Source organism: Netta rufina (genome assembly GCF_964035555.1).
Source record: "Netta rufina genome assembly, chromosome: 27".
NCBI classification, from domain to species: domain Eukaryota; kingdom Metazoa; phylum Chordata; class Aves; order Anseriformes; family Anatidae; genus Netta; species Netta rufina.
In genome coordinates this window covers 5,703,266-5,722,567 of record NC_140151.1, presented here as the reverse complement: position 1 = coordinate 5,722,567, position 19,302 = coordinate 5,703,266, and the positions used below count along the sequence as shown (strand labels likewise).

Here is a 19,302-nt window from a genome sequence, read left to right as displayed (position 1 = left end):
CAACAGGACGGCTTGGTGCCTGAGTGCTTTATGCTGCTAACGTCCGTTCTGCTCCAATGCGATTTCTTTCCTTCGGAGAGGTTTTTGTTTGAGGAAGTAACGGAATAGGAAATGAAAAGTGGGTGAATTGGTGAACTGATAAGGGGCGCTGATTACGTGTGCGTGTGTGTTCCCCCGGGGGCTGTTTACTTCCTTCTCCCGGTCCCTGCACACAGCGTTAGTGAAGGAGCCGTGTGCCGAAGCCACAGCTCAGCGCTCGGTGTTTTCTGATAAACGCCTCGTGCCAGGGCAGGTGGTAACCTCTGCCCGCTAACTTTCGCTTTCACCTCGATCTTAATGAGTTAAAACTTTCCTTTACACCAAACCCTTTTTCCGCGAGAAGCCGGGTACTTCTCAAAGGCCAAATGTTTCCTTTACCCATCTCGGGGAGCAGAGAACTCATTCTGTGTTTCATGCTGGGCACTGCACAGGCTGTCCAGCCTCTCTCGGGGGCTGAGGAGGGTCAAGGTGCTGCTGTGAAGCCTCCCCAGCATGGATTCAGCATTAGCTCTGGGCGCAGCTTCCCAACCAAGCGGCCATTTGACATAAAAACTGTTGGGAACAGGCAAAAGTGGTGTGCAAGAAAGCTGAACAGGGGAAAAAACTGAGGAGAAAAATGGAGGAGGACGAGAATTGCTGTCAGGAGGAGTCGGCGGGAAGCAGCAGCTGTGCTCCCACCCCGCAGCCACGAGAACATTGGGGCTGCAAATGCGCAGCAGGGAGAGGAACAGAAAAAAAGGGGAAGGGGAAGGGGAAGGGGAAGGGGAAGGGGAAGGGGAAGGGGAAGGGGGAAGGGGAAGGGGAAGGGGAAGCCTTTGGGGCCAGCTCCACGCTGGTAGTTCCCCCAGAACTACATCCCCCAGCATGCCCCGCGGCGGCCCCCCTCCGGCGCAGCCAATGGGAGGCGGCGTCGCGCGCAGGCGCGGCTCAGAGCGGCGGGGGAGCGGCGGGGGGCGGAGGCGGCGGCGCGGGAGCGGGGCCGGGGCCGGGGCCGGGGGCTCGGAGCGGCGCGGGGCGGGCCCGGGGCGGCCCCGCAGCGCAGCGCAGCGCCTCACCCCCCGCCCGCCTCACCCCGCCGCCCGCCCGGCGCCTCCCCGCGGCCGCGCAGCCCTCTCGGGGCGGGGCCCGGCGGCGGCGGCGGCAGCGGCGGCGGCGGCGGCGGGGGCGCGGAACTCGAGGCCCGGGCTGCGGCCTGCGGGCAACGGGCGGCGGCCTGACGGGACGGGACGGGCCGGGCCGGGCCCCGCCGCCCCCGCCGCCGGCCTTTGTCTCCTCGGGGCTCGGCGGGGGCGGTTAGAATGGAACTGACGGAAGGTGAGGGCGGGGGCGGCGCGGGCGGGCACCGGGGGGCGGCGGCGCCATGTTCGCGGCGGGCACGGAGCGGAGCGGCCGGGGCAGGCCCGGCACGGCTCGGACAGGCCCCGAGCGCGGCTTCAGGGCCGCTGGGCCGCGACCGGAGCCTGCCCGCGGCGCCACTCCGTGCCCCGGTGCCTCGGGGCTGTGTCCGTGTGTCCCTGTCCGTGTCCGTGTGTCCCGCTCCGTGTGTCCCGGTTCCCCTCCGGGGCTCGGAGCACGGCCTGGAGGCGGCTGCGGGTCGCTGAGGGGAGGCTCAGCCGCGGCCTGGGGGCTCCCGGGGCTGTTGGGGGAGCCGGGAGCCCCGGGGAGCTGCTCGGGGCCTGCCCCAGCCGCAGCACGAGCGGCTCAGAGGCTCTGTGGTGTTTTCTCGCAGCCTTTGGGTGATTTTTCGGTGGTGCAGGGGCTGTGGGGCCGTGGGGCTGTTAGCCCGGCCTCCATGCGTGTGAGCGGGTTGTGATTCACACAGTGCTCGGTGCTGCCAAAGCTCTGACTCCTGGTTTTGTGTGGATATTGGGCTCTGAGCCTCCCCAGAGAGCCAGAGGATTTATTCCTTGTCCCTCACTTGAGTTCTGAGGCTCTTCAGAACAAGCGAGTGCCCCACACTCCTGCTACCCCTTCTGTTTCTAAACGCACAGTGTCTGTATGAGGTGGCTCCTTCCATTCCCCCGCGGGGAGCTCGGTATCAGTGGCCGTGTCAGAACCCTCTGGCAGACGGGGCTGTTTCTCCTGGCACTCAGAGCCTGTAGGAAGGTACCGAGGGAGGTGACCAGCCTCACCGCGAGCTCTAAACATTGAGCAAAGTTTGTCAGGAGGCCTCTGATTCACCTGCGGTGCCTGCTGGAGGAGGCTGCTCGGGCCAGCTGAAGTCAGTCGGAATCCACAGGTGCAATTTGTAGTTGCTGACGAGTCTGCGCCCGGCTGGAAACTGGGCACGGGCCCAGGGTGTGGAAGTGGAAATACTGCGGGGTTTTGTACAGGTATCCAGGACAAAACGAGACAGAGCAGCCCGTGAATGCCCAACGCAGCAGTACCTACAGGTGGTCGCTGTACTCCTGCCTCTTGCTGAGTTATTTCTCACAGCGCAGGGGCTGTAGTGCCCCGGGAGGTGGCTCCCCAGCTGGTTTTGACACGGCTGTAGAAAAAGCACGGGCACCATAGGGTCTAGTGAGGAGTTTGCTGTCAGGTGTCGGTGCTGAGCTGCAGCAGGATGCTGGCTGCAACTGTCAGGAGCGCTGAGCTGGGCAGCCTCAAGGGTCTGAAGGGCAGAGTGGAGCCGGGAGGGAAACCAAGCGCGGCAGCTCGGAACCAGCCCAGCCTGCCTGGGCCAGACCCATGGGTTTGGAGGGCTGGGGGCGGCTGCTGCGAGGCTCAGGGCTCGCTGGGGGCTGGGGGCAGGACACGAGCAGTCTGCGACCCGCTCTGAGGCAGGTCTGCGTGCAGGGGAGCTGTGCTGGGAGCAGGAGCCCAGCGGGGCAGTTTCTGCTCCCTGCGTCTCTGTCAAACGCCTCCAGCCCAACAAGTGCTGGGCCATCGTAGGTCACGCACGTGGTGGCTGGCAGCAGGCAGTGAGAAGAGGTAAAATCATTCCAGGAGGTTTTATGGGCGCTGGGTGTAAAATATTGGTGTGCCGTGCTGGTTTTAGCAGCGGCTGGTACCTGTGCTCGGGGCCAGCCGGGTCCTGCCCCCAGCAGAACTTGTTCCTCCCAGTTTATCCCAGTTGCCTCTTCCCCCCATGCCTCGAGCTGTGACTCCTGGCCACAGCACGAAGCACGGGGCTGTGTTTGCAAACAAAAACAAAAAGTTTTTGCAAACAAAACCAAACAAAAGTCCTTAGCACTGACGGGTCCTGGTTCTCCTCCAGGCAGGGCCCTGCCCGCAGTGCTAGGGAGCAGGCTCCTTTTTCTCTGGGTCGGAAGTTCAGCTGGGGTCCTGAAGGTCTCTCTGGTTCCCCGTTGCTCCCAGCATTGCTAAAAAGTACCAGTTTCGTGCCTAAATGACTTGGAATCCTTTCCTGTGCTTGAACTAATGAAACTGCACGCGTTACCTCTGCCTGCGGGGTGAGTTGCGGTGTCCCAGCAGTGCAGTGCCCGGTGCGGGTCCTGTCTGGAAGCTGAGGGCTCCCTGCAGGGTCTGAGGCTGTCGTTCAGCGGGGTTGGAGGGAGAGGAGTGGTGCTGGGGGCGCAGCACAGGGCTCTGCACGCTGCTTCCACCTCTGCTTGCGGGGCTGGAGCCTGCCCTCGGTGCCTCGGGGCCTGTTCCTTGTGCTGGGACTCGGGAGGCTGTCACAGAGCAGCGCTGGGTTTCTGTTCTGAGGGTCCCGCGTGCTCAGGATCCCTCCTGGTGCTGTGTCAGCGGCTTCGGCACCGCTCACAGCTCCCACGGGAGCAGAGTGGTTGGGTTTGGGGAATGGGGAGGGCGAGAGATGGGTGCGTGGATCGCAGCAGGCCAGGAGAAGCTCTGCAGGAGGAGAGCAGCCACAGCATGTGGAGGCGCTGAGAGCAGCCCGCAGGGAGGCAGCAGCTGTGGCAGTGCCCGGCTGTGAAGCGGGGGCTGGCCCCGAGCTCTGCTCTGCTCAGGTGAGCTCGGGGAGGGAATTGCTTTAAAAAACCACTTGGATTTGTGTTCAGCTGCCAGCTCTCGGTCCAGTCCCAGTGGCGATGTGAGGTTTGCTAACCCACACATGTGTCCACGTCAGGAAATAAAGCAGGCTGCTAACACAGGGCCTGCTCCAGCTCGGGACTTGCTCCGAGAGCTGAGGAGGAGCAGCCCCTGCCCTGCCCTGCCCCTGGCTGTCCCCGATAGCGCTCGGGCGGTGCCGGGGGCTGAGCAGGGAGCGGCCGCTGCTCCCCCAGGCAAGGCAGGGACAGCACAAAGCAGAATTGCTCACACGGCGTGTGCCACGAGCAAAGCCCTGCTCCTAACGCAGCACGGGGTGCTGTGCGGCTGCCTGCTCTGCAGGGCTGAGCTCTCCCAGGGGTTGTTGCGTGCTGTGCCTCTGGGATATCCCCACCAACACTTGGGGTGAGCTGCGTTACGTGGGGCTGGTGCTGAGCTAAACGCCTGGGCAGCTGTCAGAGCACTGGGTAAAGGAAGAGGAGAAATCCCGATTTCAAACCCAAAGTGCTGAGCTGGGTAACTCCAACACTTATCCCCCTGGTCCTGCTCTGTCCCTGCCCGGTGGGTGAGCCCTGCGGGACGCGTGGGGCTGTTGAGGCTCCTCTGGAGCACTGCAGAGGAGCCCCATGGATTGGTTCTGTTTTTAGTAACAAATAACAACAGCCTGGGGTGAAATTCCCTACCAGTGGGAGAAATCTGTGTGCTCCTCGCTTTGGCAGATGCAAAGCAGCAATTAATTTGCAGCTAGCACAGGCAGTTCCTCTTCCTCTTCCTGGAATGGGCGGGGGCCGTGGGGAGCTGTGGGGTGCTGTGGGGTGATGTGGGGAGCTGTGGGGTGCTGTGACCTCGATAAGGCAGTGCTCTCGCTGCGTGTGCCGCCCCTGCCACCAGCAGCAACGCTTCACTGGGGGTTTTGTGGCTGGGAGCTGCCGTGGTTTCACTGCCCCAGGATTTGAAGTTGCTGCAGCTGGCAGGTCCTGCTGCACGGCCACGTGCTCTTAGGTTGCTCCCCAAATTTCCTTAATTACGGTGCCAGGTGTGCCCCGGCTGATGGCACCGGGCAGTGGGGATGAGCACAACGTGAATATAACCCCAGGACGGAGCTGGCAAAGCACATAACACAATGCTGGCCAGGGTCTCGTTGCTGCTGTGACTCAGTTTCTCCTGGCAGTCCCTGAGGAGGGCGGTGCTGGAGACAAAACCTCACCTGAAAGCCCAGAGGTGGGGGACGGGGCTGTGGGGGCTCCTGCTGTGACAGCGGGAGGTGTTGGTGTCACACCAAACGCTGGCCGAAAGGGCACAGCCACCCTGCTGCGTGCCCACAGCGAGCAGAATAAATAACCTGGGGCGGTGTTTGCTTTGGAAGGGCTGAGCTGACCTTGCACGCTGGTGTTCGGGCCTGTGCTCGGGTCACCGTGCGTCCTCCGTGCTGAACATCGGGGTTGGTTAGGGGAGGGCTTTTTTAATAATAATGAAGGTGAGAAGCTCCTCCTGAGCCTCTGAGTTCTGGCGATCTGACTGTGGTTTAGTCTGACTCTGGTGTTTGAATAGAGCTGGCAAATGGAAGGCGAGCGGCGTCTCCCCCCCCTGTGACACCTCCGTGACCGAGCACGGGTTTGGGATCCTTTGTGCTGGGGCTGCTCCCCCTTGGATTGTGATCAGCCTTTATTTAAGCTCTGGGTGCTTGGTGTTAAAATAAGCAGGGGAAGCGAGGGGGCAGCCCTCCCCTCTGCCCGCCTGGAGCCAAACGGGGCAGGCTCGGCTCTGCTTTTGGTGAGGGGAGGGATGGGGGAGCCCCCCCCGAGCTCTGCCAGCAGCCGAGCTGGGTGCTGGTTGCTTCAGACGCTGAGCAGGGGCCCTGCCGTGGGTCTGTGCCATCCAAGGGCTCCTCCCCAGCCCCGAAGTCTGGCAGGGAGGACGAGAAATTGTTTCTGTGTCCTTTGGGTGCTCTCTGTGCCTCCCCTGGCGTGTTCAGCCTGCAGGGACCGTGGTGTGGGGGCAGCACGGGGTGTTCTGTGTGGTGGGGCGGGCTGAGGGCCTCCTCCCCCTGCCCTGCGGCACAGCCACGCGTCCCAGTGGCACACAAGGAGGGCTCCGCGGTGTGGTTTGCATTTGGGCACCACTGTTCTGGCCTCCCAACAGCCGGCCTCGGAGCTCCGAAGCACCTCCAGGTGCTTGTGCCACTTCTTCAGCTGTCCCGGAGAAGCGGGAGGGGCACACGGGGAGCACGCTGCCCTGCAGAGCCGTGCGAGGGCCCTTTTGGGGCAGCGCCAGCCCTCGGCTGCAGGAGCTGCTCCCTTCTGGGGGGCGGGGGGAGCCCGGGGGTGGCCGTGCTCGGTGCCGGGGCTGCTCCTGTAACGCTGCCTCCCTCTGCCCCTGTGCCCGCAGGCCCTGTGAGAAGAAGGGAGAGCTGAGGATGCCGGAGCAGAACAATGGATTTCTCGTTCTCTTTCATGCAAGGGATCATGGGAAACACAATCCAGCAGCCACCTCAGCTCATCGACTCCGCCAACGTCCGCCAGGAGGACGCCTTTGATGCCGGCAGCGACGCCGCGGAAGACGCCGGCCCCGCGCCGTACGACAGCGCCCTGCAGCCGGGCTTCCAGTACCCCGCGCCCGAGGAGCTCCCGCCCCTCACCAACGGCTTCCCCCCCGCCGGCGGCGGCTACGAGCCCCCGGCCAAGTACCAGGCGTACGGCCAGTACCCCAATGGCTCAGCCAACGGCTTCGGCGCCGTCAGGAACTTTGGCCCCGCAGAGTACTACCAAATGGAAAACTCCAGCGCGAGGCCGCACGAAGTCCTGGACAAAGCTCCCCCTCCCCAGCCGCCTCCTCCTCCGCCGCCGCCGCCTTCAGGTTCGCAAACGGGGATCCCAAAGAAGACTGGCTCGCCAGAGATCAAACTGAAAATAACCAAAACTATCCAGAACGGCAGGGAATTGTTCGAGTCCTCCCTTTGCGGGGACCTTTTAAATGAAGTACAAGCGAGCGAGTACGCCAAGGCGAAACACGAGGGGAGGAAAGAGAAAAGGAAAAAAAGTAGCAAGCACGACTCTTCCCGCTCGGAAGAGCGCAAGTCGCACAAAATTCCCAAACTAGAACCAGAGGAGCAAAATGTAAGTGGAAAAAGGGTGTCAGCCGTCCGTGTGCCCGCTGCTGGTGCTGCAGCGTGCGCCTCGAGCCGTGCGTTCCCTTGCTCCTAGGTGTGCGCGCACCGAGAGCCCCGAGGCCGTGCCTGCTGTCAGGTGCTCTGTATTAGGTTGCTGGGAATGTGTTTGTAGAGCAACAGAGCTGTGGTGAGAAGCCTGCGAATGAAAAATAAGCATCAGAAAAGTTGATTTAATGCTTTTAATATTAGCACTTTAGCATGCTCAGAGTTGGCTGCGCTGTGGGCAGTGTTGGAGGTTGGAGCTCTCGCAGTTCCTGAAGCTGCCTCTCGAAGCACAGCTGGGCTGTTCTGGGGAGATGCAGGTTACCTGGAGCATTCATCACCACAGCTCCCAAATGTAGGAGCAGTCTGATTTCCCAGGGGAAACGATCGGCTGCTTCTCCAAAGCACAGATCCACCCAGAGCGCCGTCCCTGGGTCTGTGCGGTGTCTGAATGTGCTTGGTGTGTGACTGGTGTTGGCCACGGCCGTGAGGTCTTGGTGGATGTGTGAATGTTGTGATGTTGTACTAAAAGCCAGAGCTGTTGATGTGGCGCATGCAGGAGCCAGTAGAAAGCAGTGCTCCAGGCAAATCCGAACTAGCAGCTGGCCCAGCAGACCCTCAGAACTGCTGGTGCCGATGGACATCGCCGTGCCTTGTAACAGGGCTGTGCAGGGGTGTTCCAGCTTACATTCCAGGAGGCAGAGGCACGGGCTGCTGCTCTTTGGTCCTCTTGGCCTTTTTCTTTTCCTCAGACCCTTCGGCCACTTCCTTGCTTCTGCTTCCTTTCCTCTTGCCCATTCCTGCTCGCTCCGTGACGCCCGTCTCTCCGTGTCCCAGGCTGGCAATACCGGCTGCTTTTGGTGGGCTTGAGAGAAGATCCCGCACTCTAGATCAGGGCTCCGATCTGGTGTAGCAGGTTCATAAGCTTGATTTATCATTATTTACTTTTAAAAGTGTTTATTTAAATGGAAGATTTGGCCCCTCTCTTACCAGGAATATTTACAGGTCTTAGAGCCGCTAATCCAGTGGGCAGTGTTCCCCCAGGGGTCAGCCTGGTGCTGCAGCAGGACCCCGAGCTTCTGCTTTATTTGAGCCTGGCAAAGTTCAGTGAGATTTTAAAATAATTAAATAAAAATAAACAAATAAAATGGACTGTCCAAGGCCTCTGGGGCTGTGTCTGTGCCCTCCCTGCTGTGGCGGTGGTGCTGCGCTGATGCGATCCCCCCAAACTTTGCCATAAACCTCAGTGAGTGCAGTGCGTTCGGAGGTGAGGGGGCAGGCTGTTAGCACGGCTTTCTGCCCTCTTCTCCAGGGCTGCCCCCACGGCAGGCTGTCAGCTCTGCCCTCTGCTCTGCCTCTTACCAGGGCCAAGCTCTTGTAGCTCCAGCAGTGCCCGTCCCTTTGGCTGCTGCTCTCGTGCTCTGCAAGCGGGGCTGGCGCAGAGGACGTGACCAGGATGTCATCTTCGGTCTTGTTGCTGTGCTGACTTCCCCAGACCGAACCAAACCTTTGCCTCTCTAAATTTCCCAGCTCCCAGCCGTGTGCTGCGTGTGTCAGCCCGGGCTCGCAGAAATCCAAGCCTTGCCTTTGTCCACCTGGCAGCTTCTGTTTGCCGTCCTCAAGGCTGCTCCCACAGCCCTCACCCGGCTTTCGGACAGCCGTAGGGATCACAGCGCTGCTTTATTTCTTTAATCTTCATCCACATTCCTGGTGTATACCTGCATGATCCTTCTGGTATCGATGGGGTGAGACTTGTCCCTACCACGCTGATTTTAGTTTACAGCCAGGGCTCCTGCTGGAGCTTTCGCTGCCCCGTGCTTTCGGGCTCAGCAGTTACCTGAAGGCAGGGTGCCGCGCGGTGGCTTCCTCCTCCCGGTGCTGCAATCTCAGTGCCAAGCCCTGATTGTGGCAGAGCGTTTGCGCAGGGAACGCTGATTGGAAAGGAAAATGTTATGCAAACACCACTGAACTTTACGCCGTGAGGATTTGTTCTAAGAAGTTGTTCTGCTCCTGGGCTGCGCTCTGCGGGCAGCGGAAGCCGGCAGCGCGTCGTGCAGGCTTCCTGTGCAGGCAGCACAGAGCTTCTGCCAGAGCCGAGGTTTCCACGAGCTCACGGAGGGGAAAGGAGGGCAGAAGTCAGCGCTGTGCTCTGCTGGGCCGGGCAGGAGTGATTTCTGCCCAGCAAATCCAGCGTGCTTGTTCTTAACGATTGTTTTGTGGGCTCTGAGTGGCCAACTGGGGCCTTGGCTTTACATGAGCTGGGTGTAATTTGGGTTAGCAGCACTGCTAGTTCCCCACTGCATGACTCTGGCTGCTCTTCCTGCTTTTCCCTGAGCCCTTTGGCTCCCAGCATCTCTGCTGCCTGCTCTGCGTCCCGTTGGGTGCTGGCAGCCCTCCTCTTACCTCGGGGCTTGTCCCAGCGCCCTTCTGCCAAGCCCCTGCAGCCCTCCTCCATGGGACAGAGGGCATGGGCTGCTCAGCCTGCCTTGGAAACGCCCTCACAGGTCTTTTGTTGCCATTCTCTGATCCCCCAAGCACTCATCAACTCCCTGCAGTCCAACACAGATCTTTCAGTTTCCGTATTGAATCTTTAATATCAGTTTTTAAAGCACTTTTTGCAAGTCCCGGGTACACGGTGAGGCTCACCGTGTTCCTGTGGATCTCCTCCGTCTGTCCTTCCCTGCTTGGAGCCGGTACGTTCCTTTGGGTGGGATGGCAGCTGGTTGATGCCCCTGCGTGTTTGCTGTCACCTGCTGCAGCAGAGCACTGCTCTGTGGAGGTGTGACGGGAACAGAACTAGCGGAGAGGGGAAGAGGCGTTTGGCTGCGATGCTGCTTTTGTTTTGAGCTGGGAATAAGGAATCCTCACACTTCTGTTTCCTGGGTTCATGGTTGCTTTTCTCTTTGCTGTTTATTTTTCCTGTTTGGTTTCATTGCTATGCTTTTTTTGCTTTTACTGCCCCCTTATCTTGTTTGTGTTTATTTTCCTTTTTTCCTCCTCATTCTTACCCATGTCCTAGAGACCAAATGAGAGGCTTAGCATGCTAGCAGACAGACCAAGAGAAGATGCACTGTTGGAGGAAGCCCCGGTTAGTACACCTACTGATTGACGCCTTCTGAACTTCCCTTGTGTTACTGTTTGTGTTCCAGTTACGATATGGGTACTTTAATTTGTCAGATAAATCAGTGGCCATTTTCTGAAATGCTCGGTAATCACTGCTGTGTCAAACCGTCTCTCACACTGTATGTATTATTTGAGTCTACAACATTCATAATCAACTTACAAAGCAGAAACTTTTTAAATTTTTATTTTTTGTTTGTTCTTTTTTGTTTTGGTTTATTTTTTAGGTTGTTTTTTTTTGTGGCGGGCTGTTGTGGTTTGGTTTGTTGGTGGCTATGTGTGTAAACCCTAGCTGTGTGCCAGCCCTTCGTGCCACGTTGTTCAGCAATGTCTGTCCCACGTTAGATGACCAAACCCCAGTGATACCCAAGAGAAAAATAACAAATCCCTGCGACGGCGTGTGTGTATCTGCAGGTGCATGGAGTTGTCTCCCGTGGCTGCTAAGCTTGCCTTGTTCTTTGTAGGTCCAGCAGTTCTTGCCTTCTCTTCCAACACAAGGCGCCCATGACGTCAAGTTTCAGGTTGGCGATCTGGTTTGGTCCAAGGTGGGGACGTACCCGTGGTGGCCTTGCATGGTTTCATGTGACCCCCAGCTTGATGTTCATACCAAAATTAACACAAGAGGTAAGGGAGGAGGCTGACTGCTAGAACGCCTCAGGTGTCTGTACTTGTTCCTTTATGCAAAGTCGCGTCTGTGAGCTCCCCTCGTGGGATGGATTCTGCTCAGTTGTATTCTGAGCTGAATGACTGCTGCAGTGCACAAAACCAGTGCTTTTAAAGTTACCTCTGCAAACGAGCCTGTGCAACCCCTGCTGGTGCACGTCTCCCAACGCAGTGTGTTAGGAGAAGACGCTCGTGAGGGTGAGAGCACTCGGGGTGGGCAGGGTGCACTCAACTTCCCGTCTTACCCTGCCCTGAATCTGGGCCTGTCGTAGTTCTGAGCTCAGCGAGGTATTTCCGACCGCAGCAGCGGAGCGTTGTGGGGTAGGAGAGCGTAAGCTGAACACAAGAGGTGGCGTTAACAAAACTGCTGACTAGAATTTCTCAATTTCAGGTGCCCGTGAATACCATGTTCAGTTTTTTAGCAACCAGCCGGAGCGGGCGTGGGTGCACGAGAAGAGGGTTCGAGAGTACAAAGGACACAAACAGTACGAGCAGTTATTGGCAGAGGCTGCTAAGCAAGCCAGCAACCACTCTGAGAAGCAGAAGGTACGGTGAACACAAACTGTGTAGAAGAGCATTTACGGTGCCTGTGAAAGTGAAACTCATGGGTGCAGCTGTGAGACACGGCAGTGCCTTACTGCGTGAAGGGTTGTCTGCGCTCACGAAGATACCTAAAATGTTTCCATGTTCCTCCTGAAAAATGTTGGTAAAATTGTGGTAGCTTAACTTTGTCTGCTCATCGTGGCAGTTGTCATCCTGGGCTTTGGAGATGATTTTACATCTCCGTCAGAAAATTAAATAAAAACATCTGTGCGTTCACTGTTAACCAGTTCTGTGGCAAATACATATTTTAAAGGAGACTCTTCAGCCCCTGCTACTAGTGCATATGTCCTTCTGCATTGCTGTATTTGAAAGGAAGTGTTAGTTACAGCAATTATTTTCTGTGTAGATGGATTACTTGAGTCAATATTTATGCTAATCAGAATATTGATGTGGAAAGGAAAGGATGTTTATGGAAAAACATGGAGAATTTGGAAGAAGGTAAATCAGGTTTCATTCTGTATCCCATAGCAGAGTCGTGGGCGTGATTACTGCCTGCTCGTCTCCGGTGAATTTGTAATTTAGGGCAGACACTTTTAATGGTAGTGGTGGTACAATCTAGCTAGAGTGTCTGCTTGTGCTCCGAGTGGGGGAATTCTCAGTCTACCTTTCAAAAATACACTGTAAATGGAGAGTAACCGTAAATTTGCTGCCTGAGAGATTTGAAGAGCCTCGGGATTCTTCAGTGTAATTAGCTGCTTGTCTTTGTTCCTTAAGATCCGCAAACCAAGGCCGCAAAGAGAGCGAGCTCAGTGGGATATTGGTATTGCCCATGCTGAGAAAGCGTTGAAAATGACTCGGGAAGAAAGGATAGAACAATACACCTTCATTTATATAGACAAAGAGCCAGAGGAGGTTTTGTCAAAAGGCAAAAAGACTGCTGCTTCTAAGTCAGAGACCAAGAAGAACCGACGTCCAAAGCCAGCACTGAACACCCAGGCAGAGCACACCAACGTGGTAGCAGCGTCGCCTTCCAGTGCGGAGTTGCGAAGACAAAGCCAACGGAGGCAGTCGAGCGTGGAAGAGGAGGAGCCACCTCCTGTGAAAATCGCATGGAAAACTGCTGCAGCTAGAAAATCCTTACCAGCTTCAATAACCATGCACAACCTGGATCTTCAGAAATGTAACATGTCTCCAGTTGTTAAAATTGAACAGGTTTTTGCTCTTCAGAATGCTGCTGGGGACGGAAAGCTCATCGATCAATTTGTTTATTCTACTAAGGTATGTGCCTTGTGGAGTGACGGCTCCTGTTCATCGTTACCCCAAGCCTGACTGGCTGTGGAGCTTAAACTTGTGTCCACTGTACGTTACACTACGTGTTTCTTTCAGTGGAGAGATCTAACAAAAGCCAGGCTACGATAACAATCTTCTGTTGTGTTAAACCTCTAATTTCAGGGCATCCCAAAGTCTCTGGTAGTAACTACTTTGACTGTCAGCCAAGGAGCTCCCTACAGATGGTCATACTTTTGCTAATAACATGTTTGAAATACTAAAGTTGTTTAATTCCAGCTTACTAGTTAAAATAATGGAGCAATTCTCTGAAAATCTTAAAAGCAGTTTATTTGTGGGAAACAGATAAGGTGACAAAACTGTTAATAATATTTTGAAAAATAACTACGTTTTGCATAAGACTTCTAAAATGAGTTCTGCCTCCCAGCTTCCTTCAGGTGCACAGCAGCTTCTCAGAGTCAGTGTAAGGAAAAGGTTTAGGACTATTTCTCTGCCTCCTCCTTCTGCCTCTCTACCTGGAGAGTATTTATTTCATCCTAAGCATTAGAGAGAAGGTAATGTTTAGAAAAGTCACTGGAATATTTTTTTTTTTCCTTGTATATAAGGGGAGATGGAGAGGGATGGAAAGTTCTGCAAAGAAGCAGCTCTGTAGTACAGCTCATGATGTGTGTGTGTTGTATTGAAGGTTTCTGTTCTGGGACTGAGTGGTAGATTAGTACGGGTGTTAGCAATGACACAGGTATAGGCTAACACAATCCTTTGTCTTCTTTTTTAAGGGAGTTGGTAACAAAACAGAAATAAGCGTCAAAGGACAAGAAAAACTTAATTCTTCATCAAATCAGAGAAATGAAAAAGCAACAGTGCAAAATGCGTCCTCTCCTGAAACAACTCCTGGGTCAACAGGTAGGCAAAATTGCCGGGGGTCTGCACTGTAACAACCTAGCATTTAAACTCAGATAGCAAACTGGCATTTTCTCGTTAGGAATAAAGGGATTATGGACGTTTGTGTTTACGTAGCAGCTGTACCAAACCTGGCTGATAAGCACGTGCTGAGCCCAGGTGTTTGAGAAACACGGAGTGTCTTTGTGATGGCATTTAGCTGCTTTGGCCTCTGAACTTTGAGCGTCTGCAACTGGCAGGATCCAAGCCGTCTTATTAGAAGGAGGGGTGCCTTGTGGAGAGCAGATGGCAAGTTGTTTTAGAAGATAACGCAGCGGACGTGTGTTAGCAGGGTACCGTAATGGCTTTTGGCACCAAATGTAAAGTATGATGACTGAGATCAAAGGAAGAGAATCTGGAAGTGGGATGAGTGAGGCATGGATCTGAACCGCGGTGGGTGCGTGTCCAAACTTTGCCGATGAATTCTGGTATGACCTTTGTAGAGGGCAGTGATTCTTCTTCTTTTTAACTGCTTCCGATCACTCTATCAACAACATGATGTAATGCTTGATTCTGCAGTTATTCTAGGGGCCCTATCAGAAAACACGGAGTTTTGCAGTACTGTCTGAGGGAGAACCACTGAAGCAAATAACGGAGCTTGAGGCTGAGAAGGGAAAGCCTGGAATAAACTATCTGAAGTTTAGTTTGTAGTACAGTAGTAGGGAAGAATGAGAAAGGACAACAGATTGAGTGCTTTCTAGACTTGGAATAGAAAACCAATGCTTTTTTCATGTTTTGGTTCTGATAAATAGCTAATGGGCATTCCTCCATACGGATTGACCTCCCCACCTTCTGCAATTTCTGCAGAAAATTCCTTCTGCAGTGTGTTCTCTCAGCAACCCCAGAAGGAGACGTACCCCTCTGGGGAAAGGATGGAGGTTCCTGAAAAGAGGCAGTTTTGAGTCATCCTAAACCAAGAGATTTTCACGTTCTTCCTGTCACTGTAGGGACTTCTATATCTCAACCACAGATTTTCTACAGTCCGTGTAAAAATCATTAACCGCTGTGTGTTTGTTGATGTGCTGTGTCCTTGGGATAGCCTTGAACATAAGTACTTCATTTTACATTGGGCATGCAGAAGTAATTTTTAGGTTGGAGAACACAACACTGATTTTCTCTCATAGCAGGATGAGCAAATGCTCCTGGTATGGAAGAAAAAAAAAAAAAAAATGGAAGGCTCATTACAGTTAGCATGCCAAAAAAAACCCCAAACCGCAACATCTTTTCTTGAGAAAATCTTATAAAGTTACTAAGTGCCACTTCTGCTTTAACTGTTTGGTTATTTCTCCCTTTCTGGACATAAAATAAATGAGACTCCAAGTCAAAAACCTCAGTCACCATGGGTGGGAACACTCTCCTCTGCAAACTCGCTTCGGTTTCTGCACTTGTAGAGCTTTTAGGTAGGCTTTCTTATACGCTACTTTCTGGACTATTTAGGGACTTCACAATGCAGGCTGAGCAGTCCGGATGTTCTGGTGCGAGTGGGGTTTCCTGATGCAAGCGGGGTTTCCTCTGCTGTTGTCGACAGTGGTTCTTTTTTCCAATTTTAGTCACTATGGTTACTTCAGCTTTTTCAAGCAGTTGTTACTTTAATTGCCTTGCAGCAGGAGAGGTGATCCGTTTGTTTTTCTCACCTGGGAACTAAAGGCTTCACCTTCACCATGGCTCTTCAGACGTAGGGGGTGAGAATTCTGAGCCTCTCTTTTCTCATTTTCTTAGGTTTTGTGGATACGTAAAACTCCACCTGGTAACACCCTATAGAGTGCATGAGCTTTACTTCAGTACACACTCCAAACAGTCACTTTCAAAGCCATTTCCAAAGTCCAGACAGTTATTGGTCCCCTCTCGTGGAACATAACTGCGAAGTCCTTTTTTCAAATTTAAGGTCACCGGAACGTCAGAATACCTTTACGGTAAAGTATTTTACAGAATGACTCTGGGAGTCCTTATTAACAACCTGCAGCTAGATGTACACAGGTCCATAATGCTGGGAAAAGAATTCTGTAACTGGAAGTCTGGTCGTAGGACAACAGCCGTGAGAATTCGTAGTGCCTCTGGTTCCCACAATCAGCCGAAACAGCATTGGCCTGGCCTGGCCAGTAGGGAGGTAGATTGCTGGTCTGAAATCTGTCCTGAAACCGGATCAAAATACTCGTGAAGATGGGATAGGAGCATTGTGGAGGTGATGCACTGGATCCTCGGAGAGCAGGAAGAGGAAAAAAGTGCCTGAGTGCCTGTTAAGTTCAAAGAAACTGCTTTCAGCCAATGTTAGATGCACTGATTTGAGAGTTTCTCCTCTGACATAGGGCCGGTATCTTAATTCCATTAGTACAGCAAGGCAGCGTGGGGAGGAAATACATTATTGATTAAATTAACTTTCTGGTCACGCCCGTGGCGTGGAGCCTTCAGGACATGGTTCTCAGTAGGGCCTAAACAGCAATTCATACTTTCTCTCTTGAAATAACATAATCATCATTAATCTGGGTTTCTGTTCCATGGTAATATTTTTTAAAAACTTGTTTTTCACTCTAATTATAATAACGCATCGCAATCACTGCTTCTGTTTGTGCTTTCTGTTTTCTTCACCTCTCCAAATCGTCAGTTGTCCATTTAGATTTCATACTGATGGCACGTGTTATAGCGGGGCTCTTGCTTGCAATGTTTGTGGTAGGCAGAGATGCGAAGGAAGAGCAATGCTCCCCGCAGAGCTGGGGCACAGGACTGGCTTTTCACTGGGAGTGAAAACGGGGAAGCTCTGGTTTGCGTCTTGATTTTTTCTAGCTTGTTCTAGTTCAAGAAGTTCATTGTGGATACCTCCCCATAAGCACCAAAGATGGACTGTTTGGTTAAAAATAAACCAAAGCGAAGACTGATTGAGAGGTGTGTTACGAAAACCCATTTGCCCTAAACTGGATTCCAGCTTTTTGTTTTGTGCTCTTACTGGTGTCTCTTTCTGAAGCTGCTCCCTTTGTCTACGGACTCAGAACACGTTCTCTGCAAACCGTAGCACCAGTTGGCAAACAGCTTGGAACTGAATTTTAAAATAAAACATTCAAAAGAGGAAAAAGTCTTGGTTTCGTTACTTTATCTGTTGATTTGGTGTTGAACATCTTTCTGTAGCTCAGAAATATAAGGAACCATATAATAGAAACCCTTTTCCTTCTTCAGGTTCTTTAGAAAAGAAGCAACAGAGAAGATCGATTCGAACCCGCTCAGAGTCTGAGAAATCCACCGAAGTTGTGCCAAAGAAGAAGATCAAAAAGGAGCAGGTTGGCTTCCTCCATGTAGAGAGTTAAAATATATTGTATTCATAAATGTTGTGGCTTATATTGGTGCCTTTTTATTTTTCTCCATTTTTCCCCATCGGGTTTCGTTTTGGACTATCCTTCATGAAATCCCCTTGTCAATACCATTGCTGTGACTCTGCTACTGGCATCTTCACAGTATCAGTCAGGCTATGGAAAATGGGAACTCAATGATGCAAGACTCCTAACGAACCTGCCATGTTTGCTATGAGATTTCTGTTATGAGCAAAGTGATTTTGTTTCAGTCACTTCTATTTGATGGAATTGCCACCAGGTTCCTTCCTTTTGCTCTTGATTTAGCTGCTGGTTTGTATTGAGGTTTTGTTTTTCAAATGAAGTTAGACTGATTAATCTGACCACTTCTGAAAATGGACTCTGAGAATGATTTAACTTAACGATGAATAGTCAGACTTTCTGTTGGCAGACATCAGCAAAACAGGTCTTCTGGGATATACGTTACTTTTCCTTAAGTAGATCTAACGTGTACAGGGCATTCCTTTAATCTGGATGTCAGAGAGACAAATGTTGTTGCTTTAAAACACACACAAAAAAAAAAGAATTCCACGTGGAAATGAGTAGGAAAGTTCAGTGGATGGACATACTTTAATATTAAAAACTGAGTACACTTTTCAACAAGTTTGTCAAAGTTGTTGGTTCTTTTCCTTATGTGGTCAATTTTCACTCTCCAAGGGCCTTTCCACTTGAAACCTGAGAATTTTGTATACAGTGTTTCATAGGATAGCTTTTTTCAATGAGGGTTTTTAAAAAGGGACAGTCAGGATAAAGATTTTATATGGGAAGGGGAAAATTTTTGTTTTTATCTCTTTTATTCTAATTTATTCTTTGCCCTTTACACTTTGTTTTGCACTTCATTCATTTCAGAGGTTGAAAGTAGACCCAGTTGCTTTTTTTCACGTTTTTCCTTTGATGCCATAGCATTTACATCTGTATTCAGCCGAAGGATGTTCTAGCTCTAGGAAGTTTCAGCGAGAAACTTGAAAGCAACTTAAATGTTGGGTGTGAGTTACCTGACATAGCCCCGTAAACCTCTTGCCATGGGGCGTTGCAGCCTCCATGTTTTCAGATGAGTTGTTTTATGTTTGTAAATGCTTCTTAAATTAACTAAGGTATAAGAACCAACAATATGAACTTCATGGATCCCAGTTAGCTTTGCTTGCTTATATTACCTAGCTAACTAAGACTATGAACATCAAAGTGCTTTTCTCAGGAAAAGTATATGACTGAAAATTAAACACAGATGCACTGTAATGCGCATAACCTTGAATGTATTAAGTTATATTAAAAGAAGAAAAACGTACTAACTCCTTACAATTATGCAACAATATTTGTTACCCAAAGTCAAGTTTTCTTGCAACTGATTCCCAAATTAGTCTGCAACAACTTGGTATAAAATTATAACTGGAACGAGTACAATTAATGGGAAAAACAAAATGTTAATGCTACTGTTACAGTGACTAGTGGAGAAATAAAAGTGATTGTTTAGATTTTATATTTGTATTACGAAATGTATCCTATACAAATCCTTCTATTGTATGTTTTTACCTATTGTACAACAAAATAAAATATTTTTTAAAAAAATTAGAGAATAATCCTTAAATATTTACTAAACGTGTTTCTACATGCATATGTAACCACATCGTAAAGAAGTAACTTGTAATTCCTAACCTTAAAACCAGGACCGTAGGCAACAACTTTCTCCTCTAATTAGTGTCCATTCGCCAAATTCTCACCTTACACGTGCATTGGCAGAACAGTTCCTAAACTTGCCCTTCTGCTGTAGGATCGAGGACTTGAAGTGCTTTTGCAAGACTGTAAGCTTGTCTGCTTAAGTGTGTCCTGGCATTGAGTTTCCAGCTGTATAGAGCTCTGCAACGCGCTGCGCGAAGCCCGTGCCTCCATCCCCGCGGCCTTGCAGCACTCTATACAGAAAAAGTCTGTGTTCCCAGGAGCTGGAGAGTGCATGCTTGGTGGATGTGCCTTAAAATAGCGATGCATTAAGTGTCTCTAACCTGAGTGTCATGCCTGTTCAGGTAAACTTGTGCTCACACAGGTGTGGGGTTTCACAAAGGCGTCAGGGTTGGCTGCCCAGCTGAACCCCGCTCCTGCCTGCTGGACACGGCTAAAGTTTTCCTGTCATCTTCATGCCCAAAGGGAGCGATGGGGAAGGACCTTGCTAGTGACCGTGTGGCTGCCCTGTCCCGTGGCACCCAGCGTAGGCAGCTAGGATAAATCCCAGCACGGCAAGAAGGCTCGCGCTAAGAA

At 52.2% G+C, this 19,302-nt stretch overlaps 1 protein-coding gene across 3 annotated transcripts in view; it reads left to right on the top strand.

Annotated features, from left to right (window-relative positions):
• Positions 1–1,167: 1,167 nt before the first annotated feature.
• The window catches only part of NSD3 (nuclear receptor binding SET domain protein 3), a 36,354-nt gene continuing 18,219 nt past the window's right edge, over positions 1,168–19,302 (top strand). For 2 of the 3 annotated variants that reach the window (XM_084302253.1, XM_084302255.1), the window contains exons 1-8: positions 1,168–1,353; positions 6,400–7,127; positions 10,182–10,250; positions 10,747–10,906; positions 11,337–11,491; positions 12,263–12,766; positions 13,552–13,678; positions 16,883–16,983. In XM_084302253.1, coding sequence (XP_084158379.1) covers positions 6,444–7,127; positions 10,182–10,250; positions 10,747–10,906; positions 11,337–11,491; positions 12,263–12,766; positions 13,552–13,678; positions 16,883–16,983 — 1,800 coding nt within the window. In that variant the 5' untranslated portion in view covers positions 1,168–1,353; positions 6,400–6,443. The remainder of the gene's footprint in view (positions 1,354–6,399; positions 7,128–10,181; positions 10,251–10,746; positions 10,907–11,336; positions 11,492–12,262; positions 12,767–13,551; positions 13,679–16,882; positions 16,984–19,302) is intronic. The other variant, XM_084302254.1, reaches the window with a different exon arrangement.